The sequence below is a fragment of the Ailuropoda melanoleuca genome, chromosome 6 (assembly GCF_002007445.2).
Source record: "Ailuropoda melanoleuca isolate Jingjing chromosome 6, ASM200744v2, whole genome shotgun sequence".
NCBI classification, from domain to species: domain Eukaryota; kingdom Metazoa; phylum Chordata; class Mammalia; order Carnivora; family Ursidae; genus Ailuropoda; species Ailuropoda melanoleuca.
Window position 1 is genome coordinate 77182407 of NC_048223.1, and position 15087 is coordinate 77197493.

Here is a 15087-nt window from a genome sequence, read left to right on the forward strand (position 1 = left end):
CAGGCTGGAGTTGGAGGGACACGTAGGTGCATTTTGAGGGTGGGAGGGCTTAAGATGCTGTGTTTGGGGAAAGGAAGTCTGTACACAATGGAGCTGTTCATTGAAAGCTCCTTGATGGGTTGGTCTTTCCTGAAAAGCCAGATCTTGGCAGGATAAGGGACCAAATTAATGAAACCCAGTGCTTCCTATGTTGTCAGAGATGACGTGGGGGAAGACTTTACCAATTTTTGCCTTTTCATCCCCATTTGTTGTCGGGGTGCTCAGTTCGGCCTGCTTTGCAGGATAGATGTTGATGTCTGAGAAGTACATGTATGCCAGATCCTGACTCTCTGGGGTTCCCACTTGGGATTTTCTTCAAAGGGACCACACATCATATAGGATCTAGATTGTCCCATTCATACTCTTCCAGAGGATCCCCTGGGCAAGGGCTCAAGTTTGAGAACCTCCTTGAGGGAAGCCTGTCATTTACCCAGACTTTTCCTCAGTAGCTGCATGAACATCCTGGATCCCCCTCCACCTGCCCAGATTCTGGAACCAGCTGCCGCTGCACCTCTGTTGCAGTCATCTCCACCCTGCTGTGGCTGTTTTAGGAAGTGATTTTGTAGCTTCCAGAATGCCCCTCTGTCACTCCGTGAGCTCCCTACTCTTCCTGACCATGTCCTTTTCCCATCCTGAACTTTTCAGGCTCAGGCCATGGACTGAAAGGTCATCCCAACCCCCTCTTGTTGGCCTCTGCCCAGACCAGTTTAGCCTCCAGATCCCTCATCTTTTGTCCTCCTTCTCCATTTCCTCCCAACCCAAAGAAGCAATGAGAAGAAAAAATTAAAATGGCAAATGGTGATTTTGTCATCACCACCATCCTACTCTCAAAAACAAAAACAAAAGCAAACCACAGTTTTGGTCTCCTTTGATTGAGTACCTAAAACTACCGAGTAGATGAAGAGAATATTTAACCTATGCTCAATGCGCCCTTCCTTTGGAATTCTGTGACCATACGTGGGAGCATCAGGGTCCTGGGCCTGGTTATTTGCACAAATATGCCCCCTGCTGGAGTAATAGCACTTTCCCTCTCAGAAGTCCTTAATTTTAGCCTGCCTCCAGTGCCTTCTCTTCTATGTTAGACTCAATCCACACTGATCCACTCTTTCTTATTCCCTCTCCCACCCTACCTTCACCTCCAGGCATTGCTTTCCCATGGAAACATCATTGCTTCCTCCAGAGAGCTAGGAAATGATGATGGCAAAAGCTCAGAGGGCCTTTCCATTCTTCTTGGTTCTGAAATTGAGGCCTTGCCTGGGAAGTATGGAGCAGGAGACAGAAAAGGGGAGACTCTGGATGGAGAATGTAGGGAGAGAGAACCAAAGGGGATGGTGGAGGTGCCTAAATCAGAGTGGAACAGAACTGGTAAAGAAGAGCAAAAGACCAGGGGGTGAAGAGCAAAGGGTGAAAAATAGGGCAGGAATGGATAAAGAAATCAGGAGTCAGATCAGAGGAATGGGTTAGAGAAGATGGAGGAGAATTAGGAGTTGGGTATAAAGCTAGAAGAGATCATGGCAACAGAAGATTTGGAGCATAAGTTTATTCTTGTGCACAAACCAAAGTACTGTGACTCTCACTCAATATCCAAAGGCAACAATCAATCCAGATTAAGCAGCAAACGTGGCTGACTGGTGGTGGTCATGGTGAGAGGGGAGTCCATACCCATCTAGGATCAGAGAGCAGGATCTGAAGCTGGAAAGGAACAAGAGCTAGGGTTCAAGGGATGGGGTCAGACTGAAAAGAGGTATTGGCTCTGGGTATTTCCTTGCCCTTTTCCAGGTCATTATGACAAGCTGCAGAAGGTAGAAGGACAGACTCAAAGGAGGTAGAACAGACATTACCTATTCTTTCAACACTCAGCCCACTCTCTCACATCCTCCCACCATCATCCGGCCTCACTCTAACAAATGCATTCTTCCCTCTCAAATTTTTCCCTAATCCCACAGTGAGTTTCTTGAAACCCAACTCTCCTGTCTGCCAACACTGTGCTCTCCCTCCCCATGCTCCTCCCTGTGGCTCAATTTCATTTGTTCCACTCTGCTCCTGGTTTCTGCCTCACTTTCCACACCATGGCTCTTTTCACCCTCCTTTCTGTCTCAGGTACAGGAAATGAAGCCAATGATTTTTTCCTTCTCAGAGGAAATTTTCTGGCTTTCTTTTTCACTTTCTGGATGCTTGTAGCTCAGCATGGGGCTCTTAAGTTGCTAACTTTCTGAAATCCTGACAAATAGAACTATTTGTTTGTTTGCTTGCTTAAGTAATCTCTACCCCCAGTGTGGGGCTCTAACTCAGGACCCTGAGATCAAGAGTTGCATGCTCCTCCGACTGAGCCAGCCAGGAGCCCCCTGATGAACAGAATTCTTAGTTCTGTTCGTGGTCTAGCTGGTATAACTCAGCCCTTACAAACTGCCCCAGCCCTTCAGGTCTTCTCATAATCTGTGAGTTTCACAAGATGCTGTACCCCTGCTACAGGCACTGGTCTTTAATTCCAATCAATCTCTTTCTTCCCGCTAGACTATCCATGAGAGGCTATCTGACCCTTCTTTAATTAGTACAAAGACTCAGACTGGGTCTTTATTTAGACCACTCCTCTTACTCTTGCCTCAGACATAAGAACACATCTGTGCCCACACACACTCGCACATACACACTTGCACACATACATGTCTAGATATATGCCAGCCAAGCTTGGGAAATGAGAGTGAGGAGTAGCAAGCAATTTAGTGCAAACAGAGATCAATTCAGTCCCTTTGAAACCTGCCTGATGGTGAGCTGCTTGCCTGAGGTCTCACTAGTAACTTCTCTGTGTGCTTCTCATTGAACGTTAAAACAAGGCTCACAGAAAAGCACAAATGTAGAGAAATCAGTGGAGGGGTGTGGGTGGAGACTGGGATATAGAGATCCACACGAGGAACTACAGAGACAAAGAGAAGCACAGATAACAAAGCAGAGATAGTAGGTTGCAAAGCAGCAGGGAAGTGGGGAGCCAGGAGGATGGGACACCAACTCCAAAACTATCTCTGGCAGGAGGGAATTTAGCCTCCAGATGCCTGAGAGAGGACATGGGAGGGTAGGAGAAGCAACTTTAGGAACTGGACGTTCCACCTCTCCTTGGTCCTGGGAGCTGTGCCCTGTTCAGTGGTGGCTTGCCCCTGGCCTCCACACATGAGCCTGCAATCCAGTTCTGGTGGCTGAGAACCGGGGCCTGGCTACCTGGAAGCCACAGGAGCTGGGGGAAGTCTCAAGACCCCTGGGAGACTCTGGAGGAGGGGCTGGGCTAAGGACGGGGGTTGAGGCCAGCTCTGCCCTCCAGATGGGCTCATCCAATGTAGTGGCTGCTCGGGGGGCAAGCACAGTGGGGGCCAGGGGTTCTGCAGTGGGCTGGGGTGCTGGAGTGGAAAATCGGCGGATCTCCTGGACTCGGGCAGTTTTGGGGGGCCCTAAGGAGGTGGGGCCAGGAGTCTGGGGAACCTCATCGAAACAGAACATGGCAGTTTTAAGTTGGTAGGGCTGGTGCCGCATGAAATCCAAAGCCTTGATACCCTGCTTGGGGGTTGCCCGAGGACCTTGGGATTGGGCCTTATTAGGGAGAGTTCGAGCAGCCTGGGGGAAAAAGGGTGAGAGCAGTGGGTTGTAAGCAATAGGAGGTGGGGCACGGATGTTGGGTGAATACTTCCAGGAGGGGGGCAGTGAGGGTGTAGGGGAAGGGCTTCTGGGCCGAGGGCCAAGGCCAAGGCCAGGACTAGGTGTAGCTTCCACCACATACCTGTCTGCTCGGCTCTGCCGCTTGGCAAACAGCTCCCCACCCCTGCCCTGAAGCCTTGCTGGCTCAGGGATTCCAGCCGAAGGGGCTGCCCCATTCACTAGCCCATCAAGGAACCCTCGAGGTGGGGGCTTAGGAGCCACTGGGGGTGGAGTCTTAGGAGTCATTGGGGGCGGGGTCTTGGGAGCCATTGGAGGCGGGGTCTTAGGTGTCACGTGAGACGGAGTCTTGTAACTCCTGCCCCCTGGTGGCTGCATGAAATTGCAGGCTTCAGCCCCGAGGCTCAGAGCATCCTCCTCAGGACCAGATTCCGCTCCCCCAGCCCGGGGTTTTTCATCCAGGTTCTGCACCAATGATAGCAGCTCGGGGTTGGGCGAGTTCTTCGTCTCCTCCTTTCCTGGCCGGAACATCTGCTTCCGGGTTCCCCGTCGCCGGGCCTCCTGGAGGATGCCAGTGCGAGCAGCTGGCACGGAGATGCGCTGCTCCCGAGCGCTGGGGGGCTCAGGTGCCCCGGGGCCTGGGGCGGGAGCCTCTGGGCGCGCAGAGGGTCGCAGAGGAGCCGAGAGGAAGATAGAAGCGGTGGAGGTCATGGCAGCGGCGCTAGGGGGAGCGGGAGGCTCTGGGGTTCCTCCTGGCGTTACAGGACGATGGGGGGCTGGGATGTACAGGGAACTTGTGGCTGTCACGGGGCCCGAGGAACGTGGAGTGCTGGGGGAACCGGAGGCTGGCACGTGGCTGGGCAGAGTGGTGGGCCCCTGTGGAGGGGACAGGAAGGGCGGTGGGGCGGGGCTGAGGCCTCCCAGGCTTTCGATCGCCCTCTTGGGAGCTAGGGGCCGGAAAATAACCGAAGTGGTACCTGGCCGCTGCCCTTGTAAGCCTGGGGTAAAGGGCCTGGCTGACCGGTTAAAGATGTTTGGAGCTGGGGTTGGGGCTCCACCGCCTGGGAGGAAGGGTCTGGGGCTGGCTACAGGGGCTGGCGAAGGGCTGGATGGGAGCATAGCCGCCTCTGGAGGAGCACTCTGGGCCCGAGGTGGTGACTGCAGGCCCTGCCCATTGAGCATGGCTGCTGGACCATCGCGGGCCAGCTCCTGGGTGCTGGAGGCTGCGCGCTGGCGCTGCTTTTCAAAGAGCTGGGCCCCTCTGCCGGAGGCCTCACTCAGCTGCCCACCCTGGCGCTCTGCTGCAGCTGAGCCTGGCCTGGCCAGCTCCATGTCCAGATAGGGGCTGTCCCAGTCGCACTGGTTGGTGAGGCTACGGGCGTCGGAGAAGGCCTCCTCGTCCAGCTCGGACTCGCTGGTTGGAGGAACGCCGTCTTCTTCCTCAGCGCCTGTCCCAGCCGCAGACCCGAAGCTCACTAGGGTGTACTTCTTGGCTCTCTGCCGTCGTTTCTTAAACATAAGCACCCCCTTGGAGTGGGGATTGGGGGCTGCAGTTAGTAGGGATGCAATTGTCCGGCATTTGGTCTTGGCCTCTTTCACACTCTTCTCTTGGAGGCTCTCTGCCCGTTGCAGTTCTGAGGAGGCCAGGAGGAAGAATGGTCAGTGAACCTCTTCTAGTCCTGTTCTCCACGGCTTTCACCCCAACCACACCCCAGTCAGTTTCTGCAGTCCTCCCATTACTGTTTCTTCACTGGTCTGATCCACAGTGTCTCTTGCCTATGGCAAAGTCCTCTGACTTGGGGGCAGATTGGTAGGTGAAAGGTGAAACCAAGGACAGCTGAAGGGAAGGCAGAGTCTAGTTGGTTCCCTGACACCACTCTGTTCACAGCTCTCCTTCTAAGCTCTCTCCCATCTACTCTGCTTCTATCTTCCCAGAGATGTGCTCTTACCCACCCCTCACACATTCTTCCTCTGCCTCCCACCATTCCTGGCTGGCAATGCTGGGGGTAGGGTGGAGGGCAGTCACTTCCCATGGCAGCCAGGAAGATGAGACAGGTCTCAGGGAGAGACAAAATGAGACCATGTTAGGGGGCTTCTCAGAAACTTAGGCACTTATCTCCTCTTCTCACCCCTTACCCCTGTGATAGGGACACAAAGGACCCTTAGGAAGAAGGATCTTCATTCACAATTCCACCCCCATTATGTGGTCCACATCATACACATTCATGGAAATAACAACCACTACGCATTTCAACAAGAATATGGGTCTAGTGAAGGCCAGTTATGAGCGTATTTTCTCCTATGTACTTTTTTCTCATTCACGTATACCCCAGTTTATATACACCCTAATTCACATATATGTATATAAATACATAGGTGCCCACACAAAAACACAGCCACTCAAATACCTTCAAACACATGCTTACTCCTTCCCAGAGTTCCCTCTGCAGAGACGCTGTTGCTAACACTTTGGACAAAATTTTGCAACCAATATTGGCCTTCTAACCACAAGTACACTCCTCTGTGTTTCACACCCCTGCTACTCACAGCCAGGGATAGCCTGAGATCTGAGATGCAGGAAAAGCCAGAGTGCTGCTCTCCAAGGCAACCCTCCAAATCTTCAGGATATCTCAAGGTCACCAGCTAAATATATTCCACCACCAACCCCCCCACTCCCGCCAGCTGGGGTGGGAGTGGGGTGGGCTTCTTTGGGGGTCAGCCTTCCAGGTAGAGAGCTCAGGCAGCCACTAATAGGCAGACACACAAGGACTATGTAGTAAGGGAAACCTGGGCAGGGCTTCCCATACCATGTGGGGCCTGGGAGGTGGGGTCAGGAAGTGGGAGAGGCTGCCCTGCTGCTAGGACCCTGCCTTGGACAAAGATTCTCTCTGATCCATGATCCCCAGTTCCTCCTGAAAAATTCTTGAAATTCCATCCACTTCACACTCAAGATACCAAGCTCCTTTCTAATTAGGGCTTTCATTCCACCTATCCCAACGTTTGTACCACAGAATAGTACTGTGCATGAGAGATAGGCACTGAAGTCAGAGTTCGGGTCAGGTTTTGGTTCATGGTAGAGTTACTTCACTTCATTGAAGTTCAGTTTCCTCATGGGTACATGAGGATGATAATGGCTATCTCACAGGACTGCTATGAAGACTAAATGAGATAGTGTAGGTAAATTTAGCATTTCACGGCAGCCCGAAGGCCCACGGTGAGTAACCGTTACTATTAAAACCTTCTTGACACCAGCCACACGTGTATACAGACACTTTCTTGTTCACGCATATATTCTCCCATGGATTCCCATATACATGCCTTCATGGATTCACGGATTCACACTTCTTTCTCTCACACACACTCCCTCCCCATGAGTTTTCTATAGCTCATGTAGTCACAAACCCCTTTGACATGTGGCCATAGCATCAGCCCATTCTGAGAAAGGGGCAGTGAAATTCTCCTGAGAAAAGAAGGAAGAAGTCAAAAAGGAGGAAGGAATAAGGGAATAAGACCTTTCTCAAAGACAGCCCCTCCTAAACTTGATGTATTCCCCTCCATTCTATATCTTGGCTATGGGAGGGTAGTACCTGCGTAGAATGGGTCCTGGTGCCCAGAAGCTGGATCTGGGGCTTTGTTGCAGCTGGCTTGGCTGAGGAGCTCTTGGCTGATGGGCTCAAAGGTCTCCATGCCGAGAAATGCAGTGTTGGCTGGAGCAGGACCAGCTTGAGCCACCCCCCACGCCTTTTAAAGCCCCTTTGTCTTGTCCCCAGAGCTGGCAGCTGAATGAGCTCACTGTGCTATTTTTGGAGCCTAGCCCCCTCCCTTCTCTCTGCTGCCCCACAAGCCCCGGTGTGATGGACGTGGACACCTGCCTACCCTTTCCCCCACCCCACCCCACTGGACAACGAGGTCTGCTTGGCTAAAAATAGCCCTGAGCCACTAACTGCAGTCTTACCCAGAATGATAGGAAGGGAGGGGTGCTAAAATGAGGATTGGGGATAAGCATGGGATCCTGGGCATGCATCTGGAATTTCTTTGTGGGATACTGGACATTCTCAGGGATGTCAGACTCTAAATTATCAGTGTCCTTAGCCTCTGTTCCAGACTTAGACACACAAAATTCTATGGATCAAGAATCAGAGTGGTAGAGGGGAGGAATGAGAAATGAGAACTGGACCGGTAATCCTAGATTTTCAAGGTAACAAGAAAGGTCTCTGGGATAGAGGCATGGGACAGGGAGAAAGTTCACCCTTAGACCTTGTTCTGTTGCTCACATCAAAAATAGCAAAGAGCTTGAGATAAGTGGAACTGGCTTTTTCTGCCCAGGCCTACATTCTTGCATGAGATAAGGAGTCGAAGATCCCTCCCTCTACCACTTCCTAGGGATCTCGTGACTATCCCGTAGGCTCCCAGTCCCCAGGAACCCATTTGAACTTACAAATGTCAAAGGTAGCTCTGATGCTGTGCCTGCAATTCATACTGAAAAGCCCCTGCCCTAATTCCAAATACTCCCCCGCATCATGTCCGCACTCTGCCCTCACCCTTTCTGACACTTAGCAAAATCATAGCAACAACAAGCAAACCCTTTGTTGATTTCATGTCCCTTTCCAACTTCCCTACTCACTCTGTTCCTGGGTTGGGTTGAACCACCTACATCTTTTGCCACCCTGATTCAAACAGTAAAAATAATGGGGACTGTGAGGATAATTATTTTCCCCTTCTACTCATCTCTCTTGTCCACTTGTCCCCAGGACTATATCCAAAGGAAGCATAAAGTATGGTTATGGAGGGGTAGATTTAGGACTCAGATTGAAGGATCCTGGCTAGGGAAAAAAGGGTTCAGGCACTCACTGGCTTGCTTGGCCTTCTGGGTGTAGGTGGTAGTGAGGTCTTCTGCCACCGGATGGGGAACAGGCCCCACCATAGGGATGAGATGAGGGCCAGGCCGGAGGGGGCCATGGGGCAACAGCAGGGTCTCGGCTGGGGGTGGCTGAAGGGTTGTGCCATCCTCCCAAGATGGGGAGCTCACACGGCTGTCACCCTGACTGGAAGGACCAGCGGCAGCAGGTGCTGGCTCTGCAGGGCTGTCAGATAGGTAGACCTCATCAGGTAGGGCTCCCGGAGGGGAGGGCCTCGTGGGGCCTCTGCGGCGGGGTCGGCGGGGCTTCTCCTGGGTGGCAGGGCCATCGGCATCACTGTCTGTCTCTCCGTAGTAAGCCTCACTGTCAGGGGGTGAGAGGAGGCTCCCAGGCTGAAGAGGCTGGGGAACTGGAGCGCCAGGGGGCTCAGGACTCAGTGGCGATAAGGGTGACAACGCCTGACGCTCACCAGGGGATGGAGACCGCACAGGCCCCTCATCCTCTACCCTGGATGGGAAAGAGGACAGAACTTGAGAAATGGGTTGGGTGACTGACAGCTGCTGAGATCTAGAGGGGATGGGAGAAGGAAGGAAGGGAGAGAGGGGACTGGCATATGGGCTGAATGAATGGGCTGGAAAGAGTGGGGATCTGAAGACAAACAGGGGGGCAAATGTGCTTGAAGGGCTGTGAGTGGACATGGGCTTAGAGGGAGATATGATGGTGAGGAGACAGGCAAGGGCTTGAAGTAAGCCCACACACTCAGATACCCACTTGACACCCCAGCCCTTAATTGCAGATACACTGAAGCCTCCTGGGAGGCATAGACAGACATCTATACTCCAGCACAAACTTACAAGCAGAAGTGGGTACTTAGTAGTAGCTGAAGACAAGCCAGTGAGACATAGAGCTGAGACAGGCATTGGGAGCCCTGGGCTAGGGGGATGAGGTGGGCTGGGGTGGGAGGGGTCCATACCGCTGCACCGTGAGGACCAGCTGATTCCCTGAGGCATCAATGAGGCTCATGGCACTGGCATGAGAGAGGCTGGTGCAGGAGACCCCATTGATGGCCAAAAGCTGGTCCCTCTCTCGGAGTCCTGCTCTGCCAGCCTGGCTCCGTCTTCGGATCTGAGGAGGTGTTGGGAGGAGAGATTGTAGGTGAGGGAGGGCTCTAAGTGGGAATAGAATGAAAGGAGTCAGGACAGGAAGGACCTATGCGTGGAGGGGATATACTTTGCAGGGTAGGAAAGGGTGAGGAGGGACACGGAGCTACAGTTGAGGGCGCCTATCTAAAGGGAAGAAGGCACAGATTAGAGGGAGTAATACATCATATGAGGGGAGGTAGGGTAATCACCAAATCAAAGAGGCTTGGGGAAAACTGCAGAGTGGAGGTACTAGAAATAGCGGTTGTATCCCCTAAAGATTTCCCTTCAAGGGCAATATCTTTAATCGCCAATAGCCCTCTTCTAGGCTATTACCTACACAGTCAAGATTTTAGAACATTATTCCGGATTGGAGGGAATCCAGAAAATTCTGGGAGATTGTACGTGTGTATATGTGTGCCATGTGTGCACACACATGTACATATGTTAAAGTATAATAATAGTAGTAATGGCTATCATTTATTGAGTGCTTGCTAAATGTGAGGTATGATACCAAGCACTCTACGTGTATTATTGCATTTAATCCTTAGAATGGTTCTATGAAGTAGGTACTGTTATTACCTGCATTTTATAGTTGAGAAAATTAAGCCTGTATGGTGAAATCAAACACATAACAGCTTCATCTGACAGGCACATAACCCTCCTAGCACCTAAAAGTCTCGCCTCAGGAGAGAAAGGCTCTGGTGAAGGGAAAGAGGAGGACTGAAGGCCTGGGCAGGGCAGGGCAGGGCTGGGTAAGACAGCCTCAGCTCATCACATACCAATATAATTAAAGAAAAATTAGAACCTTCCCTATATTCCTGGAATTTGGAGTAGAGGCACAGACTCAGGAGAGCAAAGACTGAATGGCCGGGACTGGGCCTTTGCTACCATGGTGCCGCAGGGAACTGAGGCAGTCTTTCTTTTTTTCTGACCCCAGAAACCAGGAATTCTTTTCTAACCACCGCCCACCCTGCAAGCTTGTGCTCAGAAACTTCTCCCACCAGACGAGCATGCTTCCCTGCCCACCTGCCCACCCCCACTCCTGTTCTTCACAGCCTCCCACTTCTCCCCCAAAGGCCACCACAATACCCTTCCCGGATTCCCCTGGGTTCCCCTTTCCCTGAAACCTCAATAATAGGGGCTCTCCCTTACCTTGGACACCTGTAAAGGTTTCCTCTGCTCGGCCCCCCCCTGAAGTCGGAAGCCCCAGGGGGCTCCCCCTGACAATGTGACCAGCACCTTCTCCTCAGCACCCATCGCTCAGCTTGGCCTATGGCCCTCGGAGTTTGGACAGTGTCTCAGGGAGAGAGTTGAGGCGCTGGTACCCCGTCCGGCCTGTCTGTATGGCAGTCCTGCTCCTGCTGCCCCAGGCCTTCCCCCCCACACCACACACCACAGGCAGGCAACTTGGCCCTGGGATCAGTACAGTCCAGCACACATGTCCTGTCAATCGGAGCTGTGCTCAAAATAGTTGCTGGCTGTACTCCCTTCCCTCCCCCAGCTGTATTATTCCCGAAGCTAATTATAGTAAGAATTTCTGCCCTCCCCTTTCCCCCATTCTCCTGCATGGGCCTTTTACTCAGGACTCAGAGTACTAGTTCTAACTAATATACATACTTTTAGGGACTGTGCCTTCCCTGATAGGATCATGGACTAATCCCAACTGCTTTCCTCCAAAGCTCATTTCAAAGTGGCAGCAGCTTCAGTGCCATGGCAAGGAACAGCTGGACGTGTCCCACAAGTTCACAAGCTCCCCAGAAGTGTGCCCCCTTGCTGTATGAATTTGCCTGTTAATCAAAATGGAGATCCATATCCCACGGCAGTGCTGGGTGCAATATATCTTTTAAAGCTACTGATTTCCAAAAATAAGACAGCATATACTATTAGATGATTATATAATGAAATAATCTATTAATGTATATATATATAATGATTCCCAGGCCTCACCTCTAGGAATTCAGATTTTATTGGTCTGGTACCTAGTATTGCCGTTTTATTTTATTTTATTTTATTTTTTATGTTTTCCTTCTTTTGACAACTGTTGAAATTGTCCACTTTGTGATTCTCTGTTCATTTAGCCCCTGAATTTTAGGGGCTTGCCAAAAATTAGAAGTAATTCCCTTTTCTGGTCTAAGCCTAGTTTTATTTTTTAAATAAGCAATGAGGCAAGAATGTCTAGACCCCAGGAGTTTTACAGAAGAAGACATGATTCTCATGCCATACCTTTATTTTATGCAAACCAGTATCACAAAACACTAAGATGGTCTAATGATGGGTTCTGAATGTCCTATGTCTATGCTACTTCTCTTTTCTTTTTCTTTCTTTTCTTCCCTCCCTCCCTCCCTTTCTTTCTTTTTTCTTTTTTTCCTTTGGTATATAGCCAAGCAGATCCAGACTCTGACTAATGTCTGGGAGGTAGACACAGAAGCTTTGCCAGCCCTCCCACTCCAGGGTCATGTTTCCGGGGTATCTGGTTCTTTTTATAATCCCTGTTGGGGAGAAACGATTGGTAGTGTAATACTGAGTCATAATTCTAAAACCTCATTCAGGTTGGCATCATGGACAGGCCCCCTTCTGTTCTTTCATAGCAACATTAAACAGGTATACTTTGGGAACACATTTTTTTTTTTTTACAGAATCTTTGCAAGGATCCATGTTCCATTTTTGCATTTTGCAATAATATTAAATATATTTAATATTTGGCTCCCCAAATCTTATTGGTATTTTTTAAAAAGATTTTATTTATTTACTTGAGAGAGAGAGAGAGAAAGCGGGAAGGACCATGAGCAGGGCAGAGGGGCAGAGGAAGAGGGACAAGCAGATTCCCCGATGAGCAGGGAGCCTGACACTGGGCTCGATCCCAGGACCCTGAAATTATGACCTGAGCCAAAGGCAGATGCTTAACTGACTGAACCACCCAGGTGCCCCCTTATTGGCATTTTTATTGGTATTGTGAACTTTATAGATTAATTTAGGGAGAATTGACATATTTTTGATGTTAGGTTTTGCTACCCACTGGAATATTAGTTCCTAGATGGCAAGGATTTTCTCTGTTTTGTTCAGTTCTGTATCTCCAAAACCTAGAAAAATGCCTGGTATATAGTCAGTGCTGTTTTTACTGAATGAATGAATGAATGAATGAGATATCTTTACATTTATTTTGATCTTATGTTCCTCAGAAGTGTTTTAAACTTTCTTTGTATAAATATTGTACATTTTTCTTTCTTTTAAAAATTTATTTATTTATTTTTTGGTTTATTTATTTATTTATTTATTTTAATTCCAGTATAGTTAGTTTCAGATATACAATATAGTGATTCAACAATTCTATACATTACTCAGTAATCATCACTTCAGCTACTTCACCTATCCCTCCACCCACTTCCCTTCTGGTAACCATCAGTTTATTCTCTATGTTTAAGAGTCTGTTCTTTTGTTTGACTCTTTTTTTCTCTGTTCGTTTGTTTTGCTTCTTTAATTCTACATATGAGTGAAATCATATGGTATTTGTCTTTTTCTGACTTATTTCACTCAGCATTATACCTTCTAGTATTGCCATTTTAAAAAGTACCACAGAGGGGGTGCCTGGGTGGCTCAGTTGGTTAAACATCTGACTCTTCCTTTCTGATCAGGTGATGATCTTCCTGGTCAGGAGATTGAGTCCCACCTTGGGCTTCCCTCTCAGCAGGGAGTTTGCTTCCCGTCTGCCTCTCTCCCTGCTTGCGCACTCTCTCTCTCAAATAAATAAATAAATAAATAAGCAAATCTTTAAAAAAAATAAAAAGTACCACAGATGATTTTTTTTAAAGATTTTATTTATTTATTTCACAGACAGAGAGACAGCCAGTGAGAGAGGGAACACAAGCAGGGGGAGTGGGAGAGGAAGAAGCAGGCTCCCAGTGAAGGAGCCTGATGCGGCGCTCGATCCCAGAATGCTGGGATCACACCCTGAGCCGAAGGCAGACGCTTAACGACTCAGCCACCCAGGCACGCCACCACAGATGATTCTTATGTGCAGTGCTGGGCCATGTAGAGGAATTCTAATCAGCCTTACTCCAGTTGAATTGTTGCCTCTTCCATAAAGCCTTTCCTGCCCATTTCCCAACTTCCATTCTATAGAATTAATCCTTCCTTCCTCTGGGCAACATATGTATCTCGTTCATATTTTTGTTGCATTTCTCAGTCAGTTTTGTAGTTTGTTTATAGACCTGTCTTCCTCCTAGACTGTGAGAAATTTGAAAGGACGATATGCAATAGCTCATCAACAGCTCAGGGAGCAATGCCTGATGTGATGGGTGCTCAATAAATGTTGGCTAAATTAAATAACTTCTTATAGTGCACAGGTGGTCATGGAAAGATGGATACAGATAGGTGTGCATAAACATGCCAACCCATGTTAATAATAAAATCTCTACTTATTTTTAGGTTTCCATTCAATTGGTGTACACTAACAGATCTCTTTCTGTTATAAATCATAACATAATGATGCTGTAAGTATAGTTATCAAAAGCTGCAGAGTTTCCTGGAATACCTGCTCTACTAGTGTGCTAAATGCTGTTTGCCTTGGTGTATGATGTAGTCATAGAAAATACTTGGGGCTTAGCATCTAGACTGGACTGGATTTATTAGCTGTGTAACCTTGGGCGGTTACTTGACCCCTTCAGTAAAAAGAGTATCTAAATGTCCTTTTTTTAATTTAAATTTTATTATTATTTTTTTTTTTTAAAGAGAGTGCAAGCAAGCTGGGAGGAGGGGCAGAGGGAGAGGAAGAGAAAGAATCTTAAGCAGGCTCCACAACCAGTACAGAGCCCAATGTAGGGCTCGATCTCACAACGCTGAGATCATGACCTGAGTGGAAATCAAGACTCAGATGCTTAACCAACTGAACCACCTAGGAGCTCCTTTAAATATCCTTTCACTCACTAGTCAAATATTTATTGCTTGCTACATGGCAGCCATTGTGCAATACCAGGGACTTTCAATTAACCTTGAGTGCACATTAGAATCACCTGGCAAAAATAATTTTTTTAAAGATTTTATGTTTAAGTAATCTCCATACCCAGTGTGGGGACTGAACTGACAACCCTGAGATAAAGAGTTGCATGCTTAACTGACTAAGGTAATCAGGTGCCCCTCATCTGGAAAAATTTTAAAGCTACTAGTTCCCTAAAATAAGACAGTGTATATAGGATTAGATGATTGTGTAATGAAATAATCTACTAATATATTTTATATATTTAATACATATAGTAATTAATTTAATTAATTACATATAGTAATATATGTGCATGTAATATACATTAATTACAATAGTAATATAATTAATTACATATAGTAACACATACAGGATTAAATGTGTAATGAAGTAATCTACTAATATATGTATATATTACATATAATATATA

General features: G+C 48.5%; 1 protein-coding gene across 1 annotated transcript; it reads right to left on the reverse strand.

Annotated features, from left to right (window-relative positions):
* Positions 1-1432: 1432 nt before the first annotated feature.
* Positions 1433-11395, reverse strand: SYNPO2L (synaptopodin 2 like). Its single transcript, XM_019800902.2, has 4 exons — positions 10835-11395; positions 9514-9665; positions 8533-9047; positions 1433-5315 (listed from the first exon to the last, which is right to left on the reverse strand). Exons 1-4 carry the CDS (start codon positions 10937-10939, stop codon positions 3175-3177), a joined length of 2913 nt encoding a protein of 970 aa, XP_019656461.1. The 5' UTR covers positions 10940-11395; the 3' UTR covers positions 1433-3174.
* Positions 11396-15087: the final 3692 nt, after the last annotated feature.

What these genes read in the sequence shown, in the direction of transcription:
- SYNPO2L (XM_019800902.2), bottom strand. Translation starts at nt 10,939, where the DNA reads ATGGGTGCTGAGGAGAAGGTGCTGGTCACATTGTCAGGGGGAGCCCCC. An exon ending in AACCTTTACAGGTGTCCAAG is followed by an intron (nt 9,666 to 10,834) that starts GTAAGGGAGAGC and finishes ACACCTCCTCAG; the next exon opens with ATCCGAAGACGGAGCCAGGC. An exon ending in CTGGTCCTCACGGTGCAGCG is followed by an intron (nt 9,048 to 9,513) that starts GTATGGACCCCT and finishes TTTCCCATCCAG; the next exon opens with GGTAGAGGATGAGGGGCCTG.